Here is a 20,572-nt window from a genome sequence, read left to right as displayed (position 1 = left end):
GAGAGAACCCTTGAAGGATATCGCCAGCCTGTGTAGGCCTCTTCTTCCGCTAATTGACAATGTGGTCATTATCTATTGGCTAATCTTTATGCAGGCTTTCTTTAAAAGGAAGCTTCGGCTAGGCCTTCCCAGAAGTCTCCCATCTGAACATTAGATGGAGACTTGCTTAACTTAATTAAAAGGGTGAGGGAAGACCACCCTGATCATCACTGTAGTTTTAAACCTGGTAGGGTGCATCCAAGCAAAAAGCATTGTGAAAAACTTTCTGTGGGAATCTTTCACAGCCCCTGGCTACCTCCCTCTATTTACTTTGGGACTGAAGGCTTACAATTTGCAGTTCACAATCAGGGTGAGCAGAGCTGCAGTACTGACTTTTGCCCTCTGTGACAAAAATTTGTAGATCCAGCATTGGTGGTCTTCAGTAAAATTTCTTCTTGGCCCTATGAACGTGGTGACTAGCTCTGTGTCTACAGAGCTTCCAAACTGTGTGTTGCAACATGTTAGTGTGTCAACTGCAGTGTGTAGGTGTGTCGTGCGAATGCTTCCCCACGCTCTTGCCAGGGCTAGAAAGGGTCTGGTAAACCTCCGGTTTTCAAGTGAAACTGAATTACTGTGTCGTGAAACAATGCGTGTCTTAAAAAGTGTATCACCAACATGAAAAGTTTGGAAAACCCTGATCGACACCGTAACTTAACCTGGTTAATAAAAAGAGAGCAGACAGGGTAGGGTACCCTGGAAAATAAATCTCCTGGTACACAACAGGTAGGCTGTTTAAATCCCTTCTGGGCAAACCAGAAGGAAGAAATTATCTATCCAGTCACTTGTTTCAAGGTCCACGTTGGAGTATAGCATATAAGATGATGATGATGATTATTATTATTTAAAAAAACCACACCTTTCCTATCCTGGCTGCAGAATCTGGGCTGATTCACACAACCATTTGTGAAACTGTAAAGGCTTAGAGCATGGGTAGGCAAACTAAGGCCCGGGGGCCGAATCTGGCCCTATCGCTTTCTAAATCCAGCCCGCGGACGGTCCGGGAATCAGCGTTTTTTATATGAGTAGAAAGTGTGCTTTTATTTAAAATGCATCTCTGGGTTATTTGTGGGGCATAGGAATTCATTCATCCCCCCCCCCAAAAAAAATATATATAGTCCTGCCCCCCACAAGGTCTGAGGGACAGTGGACCAGCCCCCTTCTGAAAAAGTTTGCTGACCCCTGGCTTAGAGTAAGCTGTTGCTTTGACTGATCTACCACCAGCAGGCCACCTGTCAGGAGGGCATATTTAAAAATGGTTGGTTCTTTTCATATGGCAAACTGAGCACCCGGCTGCCTAAGTGGTTTACAGCAGATTACAGCTGAGTTGAAGTGCTTCTGCAATCAGATATGCTCAATGAATCTCAAGCGCATACTTCCATCCACCCACAGAAACCCTGGGGAGAGATCATTTGCTTGCCTGATTATTTTCAACACACTGTGTGCTTCCTTAAGTGAAGCTTTGTGCAGATACCAGTGCCAAATTTGTCAACCACAGATGCAATAAACAACATTTCCCCTAGTCACATGAGGAACTGAAAGGTAATATTACATTTTTGGCTTATTATGATGTTGTTGATCATTTACTAATTCAATATCCTGGAGCATATTGGCACACATGCTGCTCAAAACCATTCAGAACAATATACTGTATATGTATGAGTACTAAGACAATTATTTGTTTCAGACCAATGAACTCATTTTTTCCTGGCTTCATATGAAACTGGATTTTGCTCATTTATACATTTATAATATTCCAATTGCATATTCCAATAGAATTAACAATGAATCTGGAACTTTCTAATGGCAAGCTATCAAGAAGGAACCACTTTTGGCATAATTTTGCATTTCTGGGTGGCTTAGAGGGATCAGAGACCAAAAGCCTAGCAGGATGTGACCAGCCACCATGCCTAAAGGCAGCTTGTCCTGAAGACGTGGATCAATGTCTGGGGATCAAGATACCTAAGAATCACTCACAGCTATTTAATGCTATTTACAGGACTATTTGTGGCAACAGCGACAATGGAGTCAGCAATGCCATCAGGTCCATATTTCTGAAAAGCTAGCGAGCCTACAGGGACAACTCTTAATAAAAGACCATTGGCTATTCTGCAATGCCCTCTACTCCACATTGACTTCCTGGAGATTACCAGGGCAACAGAGTAACAACATAAATTTGCAGCCTCCTAGACTTATCCACATCTGAGGATGTTGTACACATGGCCTAAAGATGGTAATGGCTGGTGTCAGCTGTCTGCTGCGGGCTCTTTTCTGGTATATAGGGCCCAGCAGCTGCCTGACCATGCCAGCTGCCATTGTTGGACCTCTCTAAGACCTGAGGCAATCAAACATGCCACCTGTATACAGTGGTACCTCGGGTTACATACGCTTCAGGTTACAAACGCTTCAGGTTACAGACTCTGCTAACCCAGAAATAGTACCTCGGGTTAAGAACTTTGCTTCAGGATGAGAACAGAAATCGTGTTCCGGCGGCGCGGCAGCAGCAGGAGACCCCATTAGCTAAAGTGGTGCTTCAGGTTAAGAACAGTTTCAGGTTAAGAACGGACCTCCGGAACGAATTAAGTACTTTACCTGAGGTACCACTGTACTATGCATTACTGGCAGGCAGTAGAATTTTTATTTTATTTTTAATGTCCAGTAGCATCTTAAAAACCAACTAAGTTTGTTCTTGGTATGAACTTTTGTGTGCATGCACACTTCTTCAGATACACTGAAACAGAAGTCACCAGACCCTTATATATAATGAGAGGGTGGGGTGGGGTTTTTCTCAGGAGGGTAGTAGGAGATGGGTGATTGACTCAATGGGTATGGTAAACCTGTTGACAACTGTTAACAACTGCAATTGGTCTTACAGGAAAAAGCAAGGGATGAGATGGCCAAAAATAGCTTTATCATGTATGAGATGAGAATCCAATGTCTCTTTTCAGACCAGGTCTCTCCATGGTTTTAAATTTGGTAATAAGTTGTAATTCAGCAACAGGCAGTAGTAGCTCTTCCTCCTCCTCACCACTTTCTTTGGGGATTTGCCAGAATGGAAGGTAGGTCAACAATCAGGTTGCAGTGGTGGAAAAGAGGTTCCGGAGGCTCTTGTCAGAGGCCTTTGCCCATGCCGAATCATACCAACCCTTGATGCAGACCCTGGCAAGCATAACTTTGTCCCAAGGGGTAAAATATGACAGTACCTGGTTTTTACTAGGTACTGTCTTTAGAAGGAGCAGCTTGCCTTTTTAATCATTACTGAATAGATGCTGCCTCGGAAACAAACGCTGCATTGATCTTCGCACCTGAACTGAGCATCAGGATGACTATGAATCACATGACCAGCCAACTCAAAACTTGGAATCAAAGGATAAAAAGATAAACATGTTCCCAGATGATGATTGCTTTCTCAGAAGGCTTGGGCGTCACTATGATAACGCTGGAGCTATCACACATTCAGGTCATTCCAATGAAATATCTGATAACACAGTGTAGGATATGGACATGCTGGGCTTGCAATTGAGTGGACGGCGGGTTATTTACCCATAAGCCTTTTCTTCTTAGTAGGTGCTAGAAAGGGGTTGGGTTTTTAATTATCATTCAGAAATAAGCAGCAGCAAAGATAGCACATTGGGGGGTTTTATCAAAAACACATATTTGGGACATATAACACTAAACTGATTTTGACACCCATCCTTCGAACTGGATTACATCTGCTGATCTTCCAGGGTGGGCCACAGGTGTTTTGGAAGGTAGCAAAGGAGAAAGTATGAAGTCTTCTAAGTGAGCAGGCATGTCTGGAAAATCTTGCAGATCTCAAAGTATTACTAGGTTTGTTTGTTTTTTGTTCTTACACCTCTCGTTGAATCCATCTACCCCTTCTTAATGTGCTGTTGAATTATTGGTGGGTCCACTAACAGCCTTTTTCTCAGACGTGACTCATTGGCATCAAATTATGTTTCTCGCAACTCTTCTAGTTACATTCTCTAGGGAACACCCCCTCAGCTCTTAATATAGGCTTCTGCTGGTTTCCGTGCTGTTGTTTAAAGGTCAAGCAATTTCCCCCCCCCAGAAATGGTGGCACTTTGGTGCATAGTTCTGAACAACAGTAATCAAGTGTAACTGTATTAAGGTGTAGCAAAAACCTGTTTACGCCTCACAGGTTCTCTTTGCCTGTATCATGTGACTGACGTTTCTGAGTAATGTTTCTCTTTAACCAGGTCTTTGGTTGATTACAGACATTTTATGGCTTTTAAAGATGTATTCGTGAGAGAGGGGTTATTGGTTTGGTTTTGTTTTATTATGTATTTCATGTCCTCTTTTTGTATTTTTATGCTGTGAACTGCCCTATGACCTTCAGATGAAAGGCAGTATACAAATTTATTTATTTATTTATTTATTCATTCATTCATTCATTCATTCATTCATTAAAGCAACAATGCCACTTAAAGAGTTTTGGATGGGCTTCCTGTTTTATTAACTGCTGGTCTCTCAGTATCTTGTTTATGAGCCTGCCATAGTCAAAATAAAAAAATTCCTTCCAATAGCACCTTAAAGACCAACTAAGTTAGTTCTTGGTATGAGCTTTCGTGTGCATGCACACTTCTTCAGATACACTGAAGAAGTATGTATCTGAAGAAGTGTGCATGCACACGAAAGCTCATACCAAGAACTAACTTAGTTGGTCTTTAAGGTGCTATTGGAAGGATTCTTTTCTTTTGTTTATGAGCATCTTTAATTGTGTTTATGAAATTTACTGTGTTTCTGAACTGACTCCCTATCCTCTAAGAAGTCAGCTGAGCAGAGATGATTGATCGGGAAGAAATTACATTCAATTTGCCTGATTTGCACTTTCAGAAGCAATCAGCCCGCCTGAGAAATTCATCCTTCTCCAATTTTTTTGCAATGCAGTTCTCTTGCCAAGTAGTATGAACAAAAATGCACATATGGTTGCAAAATGTGCATAAAAATGCATAGATTGGCGAAAATGACGGACAAAATCTCAGTGTATTAGGGGAGTAATTTGAGAAAATGTGCATACAGTAATAGGCAAGACTGCATACAAAAATGTGCATATTGGAAGAAATTTGCACTAAAATGCTGGTGGATTTTCATGAATACTTACTTTTTAAAAAAATCACAAAGTGATGTGGAAATGAGGTAAACAGGACTTAATATTTGAAAAAGGAGAAACTGAAATTGACATATTGGCCCATCCCTAGTGGGGACCGGGAAGAATGTTTTCTTAGCTCAAAGAGGCTTATATGAAGCTTGTGCTTAAATCTTTCCAGTGCAGTGCAAAGGCCTATCCATTCTGTCTTCCCAGCTCCAGTTTTTAGGCTTCGTTCCATTGTTGATTTTACTTTTCTTTGTTTCTTTTACTGATTACTGTTCTTAAATCATTGTTTTAACAGCCGTTAAACCACATTTACTAAACTGACAGTCACCATGAGAATAGCAACACTTAGTTTTCTTTTGGGGTTATTTTTTAGAGTTTTAATTCAATCTGGCTGCCTGCTGGATTTGTTATTTCTTGCCCCACTTTTTCTTTGTAAGATTCTGAATTGTGTTTGCTTCGTAGCCGCTATGGATATCCCCATTTGGGGATAAACCTTACTACAAATAAATGGAGGACAGTCTATAAATCTTTAAAATAAAATATTTCAGAGAAATACAATTCTTCAGTGAAAGTGTATTCTTGTCTGGCACCATTCTTCTGTACTCGGTTCAGCCTTGTATTTTAGCCCTAGGCTGGTAGCCCTAGGCAAAAATAAATTGCATGCAGGTGAGTGAACGAGTTACTAGATGAGAGATGAAGCACTCTGTCCCACCCAACACGCAGTGAAGAAATATAAGGGTAAAGATAAAGGGACCTCTGACAATTAGGTCCAATCGTGGCCGATTCTGGGGTTGCGGCACTCATCTCGCTTTATTGGCCGAGGGAGCCAGCATACAGCTTCCAGGTCATGTGGCCAGCATGGCTAAGCCGCTTCTGGCAAACCAGATCAGCACACGGAAATGCCGTTTACCTTCCCACTGGAATGGTACCTATTTATCTACTTGCACTTTGACATGCTTTCAAACTGCTAGGTTGGCAGGAGCAGGGACCTAGCAATCGGAGCTCACCCCATCGCGGGGATTCGAACTGCCAACCTCCTGATCGGCAAGTCCTTGGCTCTGTGGTTTGGGTTGCTAACTGCGGGATGGAATTCTCCCTGCTCTTCTGCCAGCTCCCAGCAGGCTGATTTGTTCATTTATTTGCAGGCATCTAACCTTTCTGGATTTTGTTGTTCAGATGCATCCTTACATTAGTTATACAGTCGTACCTTGGAAGTTGAATGGAATCCATTCTGGAAGTCCGTTCGACTTCCAAAAATAGTTAGCAAACCGGAACAGCCACTTCCGGGTTTGCAGCGTTCGTAACCAAAATGTTCGAGAACTAAGTGTAGGGCTGTAGCCATTAGGAAGTTGATACACAATGGCAAGATGACCAAATTCCAGAAAACACACACACACACACACACACACTGGCAGAAGTTCGCAACATTGTTAGTTTATCATTTTAAGAATTCTGACTGCAGAGAAAACTCTTATCTTTCTAATCAACAGAAATCTTTCTATTTCAGAAAAGAATAATCTGTGGGTTAGAAAATATTGAGATCGAAGCCATGGAAATATAATGGCTGAAGACAATGGTGTGTTAACATGTGGTGCTATCGTAAAACACTTCTGCGTTATTGCTAGCTTTGCAAATAAAATACTGTGCAGATCGATAAAGGCAATCCATTTTATGACATTAAAATGAGTTATACTAGATCTAGGTCACTGCATTTTATTTTGTTCAATAAGATCAGCAATGAAACATACATAAGTCAGATTAAAGTGAGCAAAGTTGGTGGAGCCAGAAAAAAAGATCTGTAAGAGGGAAAGATGAAGGTTCACACCACATTTTTATGAATTTGGGGTTCAATCCAGCTTCATCTTTCACCTGCAAGAAGGACCAGTAGCTTAGGTTGCCAGAATTTGAAAGCTAGTGTGGCATAGTGGCTAAAATTATATTGTTGTTGTTGTTAAGATTTATATACCACCCATCATCAAAAGATCTCACGGTGGTTCACAAAACAAAAATACAAGAAAAAGCACAAATAAATCGTTAAAACAGAAACAACAAAACAATACCCCCCCCCAACAGCAAACCCAACAGAATTGATTTCCTAATAGTCATGCAAAGGGTTGCAGAGTGAGTTTTCTTGAATTTGGTGAATTAAGTCAACATTTTTAAAGTAATTCTGGTTGAAGGAAGGTGCAACCTTCTGAGTGGAGCTTTCTGCAGGCTGCCACTGGTGAAGATACAAGTATATGCACTTCCACCTTCCCACTCATTGGACAAAACAAATTGGGAGTTTTGTGTGAGTGGAATGATCACTCTGTGGGTGGAGGCCATCAGGGCTGGGTGGAGGACACTTCCAACCCACAAAACAAACAAACCAAGAAAGGGAGTTTGGATTGCAACTTAGATCATTATTATTATTATTTTAGAGGAATGATAAACTCACCTTGGCGGAGGGCCATAGATCAGTGACAGAGCACATGTTTTACGTGTCAAAGGTTCCAGGTTCAATCACTGGCAAGTAGGACTGGGAATGACTGCTGTTTGAAACCCTGGAAAGCCAATGCCAGTCTGTGTAGATGTTGTTGTTGTTGTTTACTCGTTTTGTCATGTCCAACTCTTCGTGACCCCATGGACCAGAGCAGGCCAGGCACTCCTGTCTTCCACTGCCTCCCGCAGTTTGGTCAAACCCATGCTGGTAGCTTTGAGAACACTGTCCAACCATCTCATCCTCTGTCGTCCCCTTCTCCTAGTGCCCTCCATCTTTCCCAACATCAGGGTCTTTTCCAGGGAGTCTTCTCTTCTCATGAGGTGGCCAAAGTATTGGAGCCTCAGCTTCAGGATCTGTCCTTCCAGTGAGCACTCAGGGCTGATTTCCTTAAGAATGGATCGGTTTGATCTTCTTGCAGTCCATGGGACTCTCAGGAGTCTCCTCCAGCACCATAATTCAAAAGCATCAATTCTTCGGCGATCAGCCTTCTTTATGGTCCAGCTCTCACTTCCATACATCACTACTGGGAAAACCATAGCTTTAACTATACAGACCTTTCTTGGCAAGGTGATGTTTCTGCTTTTTAAGAGACATAGATGTAGATGAGTGTGCTTCAATTTTGGGTCCTCCGTTGTTCAAGTACAACTCCCATCATTTCTGGTCATGGAAAATCTGGCTCTGGGTGATGGGAGTTGTAGTCCCAACAACATTTGGTGGCCCAAGGTTGAAGAAGACTGGTGCAGACAACATTGTACTCCATGGACCTGTTGGTCTGCCTCAGTATAAGGCAACTTCCTATGTTCAAATCCCTGGTTAGCTATGAAGCTCAGTGGATGCCTGAGGAAAACACATTTCCTTCTCATCCTAACCTACATACACCACACTGCTCTGGCCCCTTTGGAGGAAAGGCAGAATAAAAATTCAGCTGTCGGCAGTTGTGGCTAAACAATATTCAACACAATGTCTTCCAGATGTTTCTTAACTACTACAACGTCCATCAACTGCATGTTCAATAACATCTGAAAGGCACCAGGGACCATCCCTGCAATATTGTGATTTAGGTGGAAGGTTCATTCTTCTACCTTGTGAAGTAGAGAAGAGGGTTTGAATAGGAGGAAGAGGAGACTTTAAGATTCCCATTCTTGGAAAACATTTCCATAAATAATGACAGTCTTCAGCTGGGCTTTAATCTATTTGTGGTGCCTCTGCAGCTATTGAGACAGAAGAACAGAAGTACTCACACCACCATTCAGATTTAGAAATAATAGGTGTTTTTAAACCTGTCTAGCTAATTCAAAAAATAAGCATTCTGGAACAAAGAGGAGTGTTGTAAATTGTTTGGTTCCAAAGATCACATTGCGTAAGCGAAATACATTTGTCCACATGCAGAGGGGATCACTAATTCCCTTCCCCATCTGCAACCCCTGAAAACTGGCTCCGCTTTGGGATATGCTCTGGAGAAGTTGGAGGGGGGTGCAGATGAGGGGGAAATTGGCAGCTACCTTGCACAAGAGGAAGGGCCTTAGATTTGCACAGTGGGGTCTTTGGATCCAAGCCAGCCTATGCAAAGTTTCTTTGACTTACTTGGCAAAAGGTCTCTCATAAATAAGGTTGTTTTGGTTTGCAGAATAGAAGGTAGAAGACAACAAGAAGAATGCTTTGCAAACTTTAAGCCACAGCTGGAGTCAGATTCCCCCCCCCCCTTGTACAAATAAATAAGGAGAATTGGAAGTTTTACAAGACACATGGAACAATACGCAGTGGTTGTCATCTGGTTAGACTGAACCTTTCTTGTTTTTAGCAGTTTTCAAAATAAAGAGGGATTTGGGGACTTTATGGGTCTGCGGGACACATGTTTGTGACAGCCGCTTCCAGATGGGTGGCTCCAAGCTCTTATAAAATACTGTTCTTCTGCTGTAAGATGCAGAATTGCAAGTGACTTTCAACACTTTCAGGGATATTGCACTTTTTTCTGAATGTTAATCCCACTACTGTATGTTGATACTAGTGAATGTGATGTAGCTGCTGTGTCAGGGGAAAGGGAAGGTCTAGTTCACCTAAGAGACCTTTGGGAGGAGGAATTCCAGGTGATCCTTAAAATTAAAAATCTGTAATTTATTTAGCACTACCCATGTTTACTAATGTGAGTGTAGTTGCCCATTAGTGTCCATGAAATGTGAGTACCCAGAATACTGAACTTTTCTTTTGGATTGAAAGTGCTTCAGTAGGGAAATGGCAACACATTGCCAAAATGGTGGTGACCATAATTTTGTGTTTTTGTTTTTGTCTTTTTTAAGTGTTATGGTGCTGTAACACTCTTTTATTTAAAGAACATCTGTAATATTCATTAGTATCAAAAGGGAAGATTGGGGACAGTTAAATTCCCAGGATGTTTTATTTTCTGCCATAAACCAAATTCCAAACTTATGCTGCTATCCTGTAGACAAATACATACAGACTGATATATATCTATCGACTTAAATGTTGTTATTTAAAATATAGTATTCATGTTGCTAAACATATGGTTTTTCCATCAAAGCTCTATACATGATAATTAGAACTACATAGGAAGCCACAAGTCATCATTAGCTATGCATAACAAAAATGATTCTGAATTAAGTACGGTGCTAAGAGTTTAGAAAACAAAGCTCATTTGAATGGTGAACATTCTCACCAGCTGGTAGACCGCTTCAAAGCCCATCTGCAACTTTGCACAGTCATTTTCAGAAACAAAAATAAACTGATTTAACATGTGATATAGTGCATATACACACACACACCTCCCTTTAATTTGGTAAAAATTAACAAAATTTGAATTTATAATTATCAGTTTTCACTGCATAGTGCCAAGGCTCCATGTGATGAGCAATGTGCTAATTATTTGTTTAAGCATCCTTCCTTTTTTTTTAAAAAAAGGTGTGTTTAATAAGGGCAAAAAGAAAGCTTTAAAATTTCTATTTCGTTTTGCCGATTGTCAGTTTTCCTGTGCTGTGAGCTGCAGAATGGGACACAACTATACCACATATCCCATAATCAGAGAGCTGCCACTCCCTCCTGAACCCCTATTGTCATTATCATTATGGCATTATGTACCATCCATAGTTCAAAGGCCTACCCAAGCTGATGTGAATTTAACCCCAGACCATATATTTATAAGAGGAAGGCATTCATATCAGCAAAAGCTTCCTGCATGAGGCAGTAATTTGATCATGAAGGGACTATAGCTCAGTGGTAGACCATCTGCTTTTGCACCCAGATGATCCTAGGCTCAGTCTCCAGCATCTCCAAGTATGACCAGGAGACTGCCCTGCCTAAAACCCCAAATAACCACTGCCAATCAGTGTAGACAGTTGGGCTACTTAGCATAATAGTTTGCCACGTTCTTACAAGTTTGCAGCAGTCCCCACTCTTTGTTTCATATCAAAGTTACAGAAAGATCATCATAAATAATTGACTAAAGGTAAAGGGACCCCTGACCATTAGGTCCAGTCGTGGCCGCCTCTGGGGTTGTGGCGCTCATCTCACTTTATTGGCCGAGGGAGCCGGCGTACAGCTTCCGGGTCATGTGGCCAGCATGACTAAGACGCTTCTGGCGAACCAGAGCAGCACACGGAAACACTGTTTACCTTCCCGCCGGAGCAGTACATATTTATCTACTTGCACTTTGACATGCTTTTGAACTGCTAGTTTGGCAGGAGCAGGGACCGAGCAACGGGAGCTCACCCCGTCGCAGGGATTCGAACCGCTGACCTTCTGATCGGCAAGCCCTAGGCTCTGTGGTTTAACCCACAGCACCACCTGCGTCCCTCTAAATAACTGACTACTCCTCTCTCAATTAATTCAGATTAAGTGCATAATTTGCTTTGCCAACAGCATGAGGTTTATAGAACACAATCAAGTGCTAGAGGACCCACAAAGAGATATTGTGATAATGTTCTCCCGGGACTGTGGCTGTAAGAAACTGCCCGGGATGTGAGTCACAGTGTGAGCCGACAGCCAGAAAATAGGCCACAGTCCTCTCACAATTTTACAAAACGTACGTTTGTAGAGCCAAACGTCAATACCAAGAAACTGAGTGCCCTTGCCAAGTTTTTGAAAGGGCAGTGCCAGAAGCTGAATCATTGGTCACAGCATGTCAGTAGAGGAGGTTCAGAGAGACTTGAGAGGAGCAGAAGGTGAAAAACTAAAGGTTGAATAAAAACATAGGAAGCAGGAGTACGAGAAAATCCTGAAAAGTAAAGTCTGGCTGGCAAGACTCCAGCTGGACATTCTAGATCAAAAGTTCCATGTAATATGACCATGTAACAATGGGATTTTATACTCAACCTTGCAGCATTTCACTGGAGCCACCAGTGACTTTAATAACTCATTTCTGTTCTGCTCACTGACATATCTATCCCTTCCTGCCCACAGGACTAGGAGGAGTAAAATAAACAATAGCTCATAAAGCAATTTTAATAGGCAGAGTGTTTCATAGTCAATCTTACTTCACATAAGAATTCTGTAAGGTAAGTCACTGTTCCTCAGCTTTGCCAAGATCGTGCCCAGTCTATGAATTGGCATGTATTTTAATTAGTGTGGAGTGTGCAGCTCACATTACTTCATATGTAAGCACATGACCTGGTGCTTAATGAAGGGAATCTGCAGTACTTGACATCTGCACATAGGACAATCACTAATGGGAACTCACTTTCTCTCTCTCTCAGATACAGACCCTCAAGAGGCCACATGGACATGATGGCTAGCACTGATGGGAATTGGAGTACAAAAACCTACAGTGGTTCCTCGCAAGACGAAATTAATTCATTCCGCGAGTTTTGTCGTCTTGCGATTCTTTTCGTCTTGCGAAGCACGGTGTCGGGAAAGCTTTGGAAAAGCTTCAAAAATCACCAAAGTCTTTAAAAACCTCAAAAAAGGCTACCACACCGCGTTCTATGAGTTGCTCCTCGAAGTCAAGTCGCAACTGTATTAACGGTGTTAAGAAAAAGGAAACAAACTTGCAAGACGTTTCCGTCTTGCGAAGCAAGCCATAGGGAAAATCGTCTTGCGAAGCAGCTCAAAAAACAAAAAACCCTTTCGTCTTGCGAGTTTTTTGTCTTGCGAGGCATTCGTCTTGCGAGGTACCACTGTATCTAGAGACAGAGGTTCCCCCACACTTCTCTAAAGCCTGTTGTATTGTCATATTACTAAAAAAAAGTGTGCTTGGTATAATTTGTGAAAACAACCTTAGGAGAGTTGAGATATGCATTTACCGTGGCAAAGGTACCTTAGAGACATTATAGTATGTACACTAAACTTGCTGGAGGAGGATACAGAATTGAGAGGAGCCTATGAATGCGTGTAGTTTGAGATGTACCTTGGTGTGTATGGTGTTCAGCACTTGGCATGCAAAAATATTCACATATAACATGCCTTTTAAATTGTGCTGGGAATTTTTGAACCTTGAATATATTTGTTTCAAAATTAAGGAAATACATATATAAAGAAAACAATGTTTCTTACCACATGTGCACATACCCATATTGGAAAAATGGTTCAATGAAACAAACATAAGCCAAAAAAGCAAGAGTTTATAATTACACAGATGTGATATTGTCTTCAGATTCTTTCTCCCCCAAGTTAACACTGCCTGTAATGGTAGATTCTTCATGAGCTGCAGCGTTGTCCTGTATTTTTTTTGAACAACGTGGTATTTGACCACAAAAGTACATATAAATCCATGGATTAACACAGCTGTTAAGATTCCCTAGGAGCATAAGAATGGCTATTACTGGACCTGAAAGGAAAAGAATTTATAAGTCATTCAGAGAAGACAAAGGAATATGTTGCAGGGGAAATGATCTCTCTCTCTCTCTCTCTCTCTCTCTCTCTCTCTCTCTCTCTCTTAATGAAAAACTGATTTTTATACCCTGAACAGATGTTTATGCCCTGAAGAGTAAGCTCACTCTCAATAAAAGAACGTTAATACTGTAAAAGATATACATAAGAATTTTTTGATCCCATTGATCTTCAACCAATTAACTTACTATAGATTTGTTTGGGAGTGGGTGAAGATTTTCCAAATGTCTTTAGAAACATTTTGTCACAGTTTCAAAATCCAGTCTATATTTCTCTAGAATCAGATTATTGTTCAATTCAATGTAGTGTTTCTCGTGCACTATAGACTATTCGTAAGAGTAACAGGAAATGTCCCGTTCAGTTTTGACTTGAGCAAATACTCCAGCTGATCTGCTCCAGTTGTTTATAAATCATAATGGACATAACATTCAGCGGCCTTTGGGGCGCAAGCATTTCAATAAGTTTTGAAGCAAAATTCTACTCACTTAAAAACAATTGATTTCCTGTGTTTGTTCTTTAAATTCGCAAAGAAATGTCATTTGATTTTCTTTTCTTATTAAGCCGTTTAATATTATGCTCACATTTAGAATGAATATAAATCCATCCAGATATTAAATATATAGCAATGTGATTATTGGCTATGTATCGGGCAAGATCATTAGCCTTACCTTCAGTCCTAGCATCACTGGGGTGCCAGGCAGTCCACAGCTGTGCGATGAAAAAAGGTGACCAACAGAAAATATAAGCCACAACTATCACCACTGTCATCTTTATAGTCTTGATCATAGCCTTCGATGTACAGCTTGCATTGTTTCCCTGGCATGGTTGTATTTGCTTCTGATTCGTCACTTCCAATTCATTGGAGCTTTTCAAATGCATATGCATTTGAATTGCTCTGCAGATCCTCACATGACATACGATGAGGACAGCTGCGGGGAGGAAGAAAATAGCGATGGAAATCCAAGTCACATACACCTTTGTGCCCCAGGGTTCAATGAAGTCAGCTTGGCAGTCAAAGATGCCTGGGGATACCTCTCTCTTCCGAAAGATAAATACCTGGGGAACGCTGAAGACCAGAGAAATGAACCAGCTTGTGCAGATGGGAGGGTTCCAAAGGGCCGCCTTCTTTGGAAAAGAGGCCATGGGGTGGCACACAGCTTGGTATCTATCCAGTGCCATAACCACGATCATATAAGTGGAGGCAAACATGCTCAACAGCTGGAAATAAATGATGGTTCTGCACAGAATGTCTGGGCCCATGAAAACATCTGTGATTTTCCAAAACAGCTGCGGAAGGACTTGGAAGAATGCAACCATCAGGTCTGCAATGCTCAGGTGAAGCAGGAACACATACATCCTAGACAGCTTCATTCTTCTCCTCCATAACACCAGGATGAGGATGATGTTGCCCACAGACGCTGTCACAAATATTATCCCCAGCACAGCGATTTCTACCAGAGCTAATTGCTCATTTCTCGATTGCCTTTCGGGAAGAGCTGGTGCATTTGTGGAGTTGAGAAAACCGGGAAGGAAAGGAACGCCAGGCTCATAGTCATCTTTGGAAAATGAGAAATTCTTCATAATGCAGAAGAGCTACTTTCAGAGAGGGTCACTTAGGTTGGCAGCCGTGGAAGGCAAGCTATTAAATATACCGCCAGTTGTTTATGTTTCAGTGTGTCTTGGAACATATGGGTTCATGCACCAGTGGACTTGAATTTCAAACTTTCTCTCTCGTCGTCCAATAAAAACATCTAAAAACTAAAAAAAAAACAACCCAGCAGCTTTACTCTTAACAAGTAGATCTTTATGTAACTTGAGAAACTGCAGTTGTCTTAGCCAGGAGGAAAATCAGAAACACACACATACACTTAAACTTGTTGGCTTATAGAACGTGAACTACCTATTTGCATTGACATCCCAAAATAAAAGCAGCCAAATTTATGCTTATACATTTGCTTATGGGATATTTGCCTAGTATCTACGTGACAACTGTGTTCTTTAATGTACCATAATTCTCATTATCATATAATGACAAAGCTTTCTACGTATGTACATGGAAAGGCTGTGCACTTTTTCATCAAAAAGGAATGAAAACCCCCAGAACAAAGAAGTAGGCTAAAAACAATATATTCAACAAGGGGACCATATTTCCCCATTAACTTTGTTCTCCCACCACAAAAAGAGTGCATTCACTGTAAAAGATGTCTCCAAAAATAATCCTAGTGCTCCTTTGTGCTTTCCTTGTACAAAATTAAATATCACAATTGGAATTCCTTTGTTCATACAAAATAAATCCATGTCAATATAACCTAGAACTACACATCTGTTCTTGTATTTTTCACATTGAGCAACAATACAATGGAGGATGCAGATTTAAAAAGTGCAGATAAGATATTCTTTGCCGTTTGAATGACTACAGCTTGTGAAACTGCAAAGCAGATTTACAGCTCTCCAGTCTTCTTCTTTTCTTGGTATGGACTACACTGTTTTATTGTAGAAAAAACTACTGTTGATTTTGGGAAGGGCATGGCTGCTTCATACATTTACATTTTTAAGATGTGCCCATATTAGTTTGCAATGAAAATACGCAATGCATGAATGCAACAAAAATGTGATAGCAAATACACAATTTTGTAGCGGTTCCTCATACCAGTTCTTCCAGAATAGATTCCCAATGAGGGTATACTCAGAAGCAAACACAAGGCTGCCTTGCCAAGTATTGTACAAAGCAGCTCCACAGCAAAGCTAAAATCCTACACCTGTCGCTGTAGTCTCTCTACAGTATTATCAAACAGAGGTGGTAATATTTTTGGTCTACATTCCGACAAATATTCCCTCAATTTCCCCCCTTTGCTCCCCACCCTACTATCATAAATATCAAATGGTCACAAGCAAACATTGTCCCTTGTTTCTTATTTCCACCAGTTTAAGGCATGTTGTGTATCGGCAAACTAACAGGTCAACTATTCTCTCTGTATTCATTAAAAAGGGCTATAGTACTTACTTAGCTTGCAGGTGTTGTTAAGTCTTGATAATCAGTGTCCATAAAGCAAAACGAATCCACAGTATCCTCAAAATGAGCATTCCCCTGCCTGCTTAAAGCTGCATAGCAATAACTGAGCGACTGAGAAATATTTCTCCAGCTTTGATTCTGGGAAAAAAAGGGGGGGACGGACGTCCTTGCATTTGTTATATTGCAAACTCTTATGTACTTCGGCTTCTCTTAAGGTCAACAATTCTTCCACAGCAAACACTTGGTTTGTATTTAGATGAGGTTTTCAAGAGAAAATACTCCTAGTCACCGGATGTGTGAAATTGCTGCTAGTTCATCAAATCTTTCCCTTTAACATAAACATAGCCTCGTGTTTTCCGCTTCTCTTTTATAGTGTGCTATATATTAATGTTGTTTGGACTAGAAATGTAAACTGATGTTCCCGAAACAGCGAAAGCCTGGCTTTTACAATGGCAAAAGTGACCGCAAATGGCATGCCATACATTAGTGTTCAGGTTCTTTCACATTTACAGGAAGTAGTAGCTGGTCACAGTCCAATATATTTCCAAATGCTTTTCCAGAACATATAGTTTCACGGGTGATGCTTGCAGATCTTCACGAAACAAAATCAGAAAGCCACTTATAATTCAGCTATGCATTTATAAAGTGTGTTCTCCCTCATGGAGAGCACAGGTTGCGGGCGGGGCTGACAAGACACCTCACTGTTACTAGGCAAATGGTTTGGCCATCCTTTAAGCAGGGGTGGGCTGTTACTGGGGAAATCTAGATGTTGCCATTTGCTGATTGATAGCCCTATTTGTTAAATACAATGCTCGCAGCGAAGAACTTCCTCTTTTCGCTGCTTACTTCGGATCACCCGCCCTCCCTTCCCTAATGCTAGGCTGTTTGCTTGGCCTTGCTATGCTTGTCATGGGGTCGTCTGCTTTGGGGCAGGGGCCCGGTAGGAATTTTGTCCATTTGGCTGATTAGGGTGTGCCACTTGGTTTTTGCCTACTGTGTAGCAAATCGTCACAACTTGTAAGGTTTGCGGTTAGGCATTGGTCTTGGAATTGGTTGGTGGAGGGGTATGGATTCGGCTGTGCCTGCCCCTCCAAAATGCTGCTGCTGCTGCTTCAAGGGTTTTCCGTTAAAGGAACCCAGGGGCTCCCCATGCTTTTGTCCGAAACCCCCTGGCAAGGGGCTAGAGCCACGCAAGCCCCTGGGAGCATTCTGGGGAGAGGTGAGGCATGGTTCCCAGTCTCGTCTCTCTCCCCAGGTGACTTACCCTTGCTGACTTCGCGGGGGGGGGGGGGGGTGCGAATGTCAGAGCTGTCCCCGTGCGGGGTCAGTTAGTGCTAACAATGCCTAAGCAACCACTCACATTGCTGTAATTTGAATAAAGTTGTGGCCAAAATTATGCCAAAAACCTTAAACAAAAATTAAGTGTCAGTTGTGTTTTTCTTTGGGGGGGTGTCATGGGGACCTCGACGCGCAACCTGAAAGCACATCCAACACAAGTCTAATGTGCATGACTTACCCCAATGAACGCTGGGAAATGCAGTTTATTAAGGATGCTGGGAATTATAGTGCTGTGAGAAGGAAACTATAGTTCCCAGGATTCTTTGGAGGTAGTCACGTGCTTTAAGTGTGCACTGAGTGTGTATTATAATTGTATGGCATGGATCTGTCCTAAGCCAAACTTCTTCTGATCCCCATTAAATGCAGACTGCCAAGATCCTAAATCTATTTTAGATTTCATGCATAACCACGTGCCAAACCACATGCACTAGTTCTCATGTTACGATGCCTTATGAATGTGGGCACATGTGAGCCACATCTAAGGATTTTGCATCCTCAAGGACCGCAACTTGAGTAACCAAGATCTTGCTCTCCAGGGTTTCTGCAGCAGGCAGTTTGCCAGTCCCCACTGACCAAGACGGCATCTGCGTCCTTGGCTAAGAGCTCAAGCCATTCCTGCCAGTTTGATAACTTCTTTGCTGAGATTATTCCAAAATCTGTGGGGGGAAAGGAACAAGTGTGCACCTGCTTCTTCATCTCTCATCACAAAAATGCCAACTGTTATGTACTGAAGTTCTCACCCTGGGCCAGCAGGGGGATACTGTAGATAGTTCAGGTCCACATATGCAAATAAGGGGTCGAAAGTGACGTTCAGTGATTGGATAGTTACATAAAATGGTGACTGTTGCGTTCTAGTGGAGCTATATAAGCAGGCTGGCTGAACCCTTCAGTTCAGTTCTGTTCTGACCTGTGAATAAACAAGAGCTGTTTGGAGAATCGCTGTGTCGTCTGATATGTTCACCCACAACTTAACACCAACACTCAGGAAACGGGCGGACGGTGAACCTGCACCATTCCATTTCTTTCTGTGTTTGAATAAGATAAAACACAACAAGGAAAGTGCATAGTTCTTTGGATCAGATTATACCTTTCAATGTAATTTGCCTTCCTGGCCTCTTTGGGTTGATCTTTTCATTCATTTACAGTGTCCAAAACTGAAATGCAGAAACAGTTGTGCACTACTATCATGTTTTCAAGGTCCAGATATCACATTGCAATCTGCGGCTGTGTATACGCTACAGCTTTAAAGCACATTTGAAGCATATTCTTTCCCTCAAAGAATTATGGGCACTGCAGTTTGTGAAGAGCTGCTAAGGACTGTAACTCTGTAAGGGGGTAAACTACAGTTCTTTGAGGGAAAGAATGTGCTTTGAATGTGCTTTAAAGGTCTAGTGTGTACACAGCTATTGTGTGTTTCTTTCTCCCTTTGGAAATGGGGGGGGGGGGAGTGAAGCGGGAATTATGATTGCAGATGGAGAATCATGCCAAACATATAAAATATTAAATCATTAAGCTCGCTTCGTGCTCATGAGATATATCACATTACAGTGGTACCTCGTGTTAAGTACTTAATTTGTTCCGGAGGTCCATTCTTAACCTGAAACTGTTCTTAACCTGAAGCACCACTTTAGCTAATGGGGCCTCCTGCTGCCGCCGCGCCGCCGGAGCACAATTTCTATTCTTATCCTGAAGCAAAGTTCTTAACCTGAAGCACTATTTCTGGGTTAGCGGAGTCTGTAACCTGAAGCGTATGTAACCCGAGGTACCACTGTACAGTGAGTTTTCAGGTTCCCCACCCACCAAAAATCTGGATATAAGGTTCAAGCCAGACTTAACATTTGACTCACAGAGTTGCATCAGGAATGCACATGCAAACTTCCATAACGATATATCAATTTTTTAAAGCTGATTTTCATTTTTTTCCTTCTCTCATTGAGATATGTGTGCTGGGACTACGACTGCAGACTCTTCCAAATATGCAGTGTTCAATGAAGTTATCCCGTTTATTTAAATGAGCCAAAATACACGGGTCTATTAGACCAAAGACCTCACATAACTTGCCCCACAGAACATATGGGCTTTTGCCACTGTTGACCAACCTTTTGCCCCATTGTGGTGTTTTGCTTGAGAACTTCTCGGAGTTTTTGGCTCTGTTCCCAAGACACTGTTTTTAAGAGAACTAAGTGAAGCAGAGTCTGTACAGACTCTGGGAGCCTGGAAGAACTCTAGAAGGCCTGTTGCTTAGTTTGGATGGACATTCGATATCCCCTAAAGGGGGAGAGGAACTATGTTTGCGAGAGGAAAAATAACAAAACCAAGGTCCTTAGAAGTTTACAATTACATTAGAATAGTGGTTGTTGTTCATTTGTATTGTAATAAAAAATGGGGTTATCGACCAGTTAAAAATATTTTGTCCAGTTGTCCAAAAATTGATGAGTTAAAAAAAAGTTTTCCTACTGCATTGAATTCAGACTTATTCCTAGGTAAATACATACTGCAGCATTAATATAGATATTATTTTTTAGGAAACTTAACCAGGCAATTTTTCTCAGTTAAGCTCAAGGGAACTATTTCTATAATTTGGGGCACTTCTAGGTGGCTGTTCCCTCTGGAGTCTATGCTATGCATGCATGCAAGTTTGGAACAGTTTCCACATGATATTGTCCTAATCTGAAAGCTTACCCATATTATTTCACCATTTAATCCAAATTTACAATTTCTGTGGAAAAGCCAGTAAGTAGCAAAA

General features: G+C 41.5%; 1 protein-coding gene and 1 long non-coding RNA gene across 2 annotated transcripts; one reads left to right on the top strand and one right to left on the bottom strand.

Annotated features, from left to right (window-relative positions):
* The first annotated feature begins 6,867 nt into the window (after positions 1-6,867).
* Positions 6,868-10,700, top strand: LOC308596695. The gene is made up of 2 exons (XR_014012661.1): positions 6,868-7,719; positions 8,234-10,700. It is a non-coding gene; the product is annotated as an uncharacterized lncRNA (long non-coding RNA).
* A 2,487-nt stretch (positions 10,701-13,187) lies between these two features.
* LOC308596570 (mesotocin receptor-like) lies at positions 13,188-17,237 on the bottom strand. Its single transcript, XM_081211805.1, has 3 exons — positions 16,480-17,237; positions 14,144-15,233; positions 13,188-13,413 (listed from the first exon to the last, which is right to left on the bottom strand). Exons 2-3 carry the CDS (start codon positions 15,054-15,056, stop codon positions 13,214-13,216), a joined length of 1,113 nt encoding a protein of 370 aa, XP_081067931.1. The 5' UTR covers positions 15,057-15,233; positions 16,480-17,237; the 3' UTR covers positions 13,188-13,213.
* Between the last annotated feature and the right edge of the window lie 3,335 nt (positions 17,238-20,572).

Source organism: Podarcis bocagei (genome assembly GCF_964188305.1).
Source record: "Podarcis bocagei genome assembly, chromosome: 10".
Taxonomy (NCBI): Eukaryota; Metazoa; Chordata; class Lepidosauria; order Squamata; family Lacertidae; genus Podarcis; species Podarcis bocagei.
This window is presented reverse-complemented; position numbering and strand designations above follow the sequence as displayed.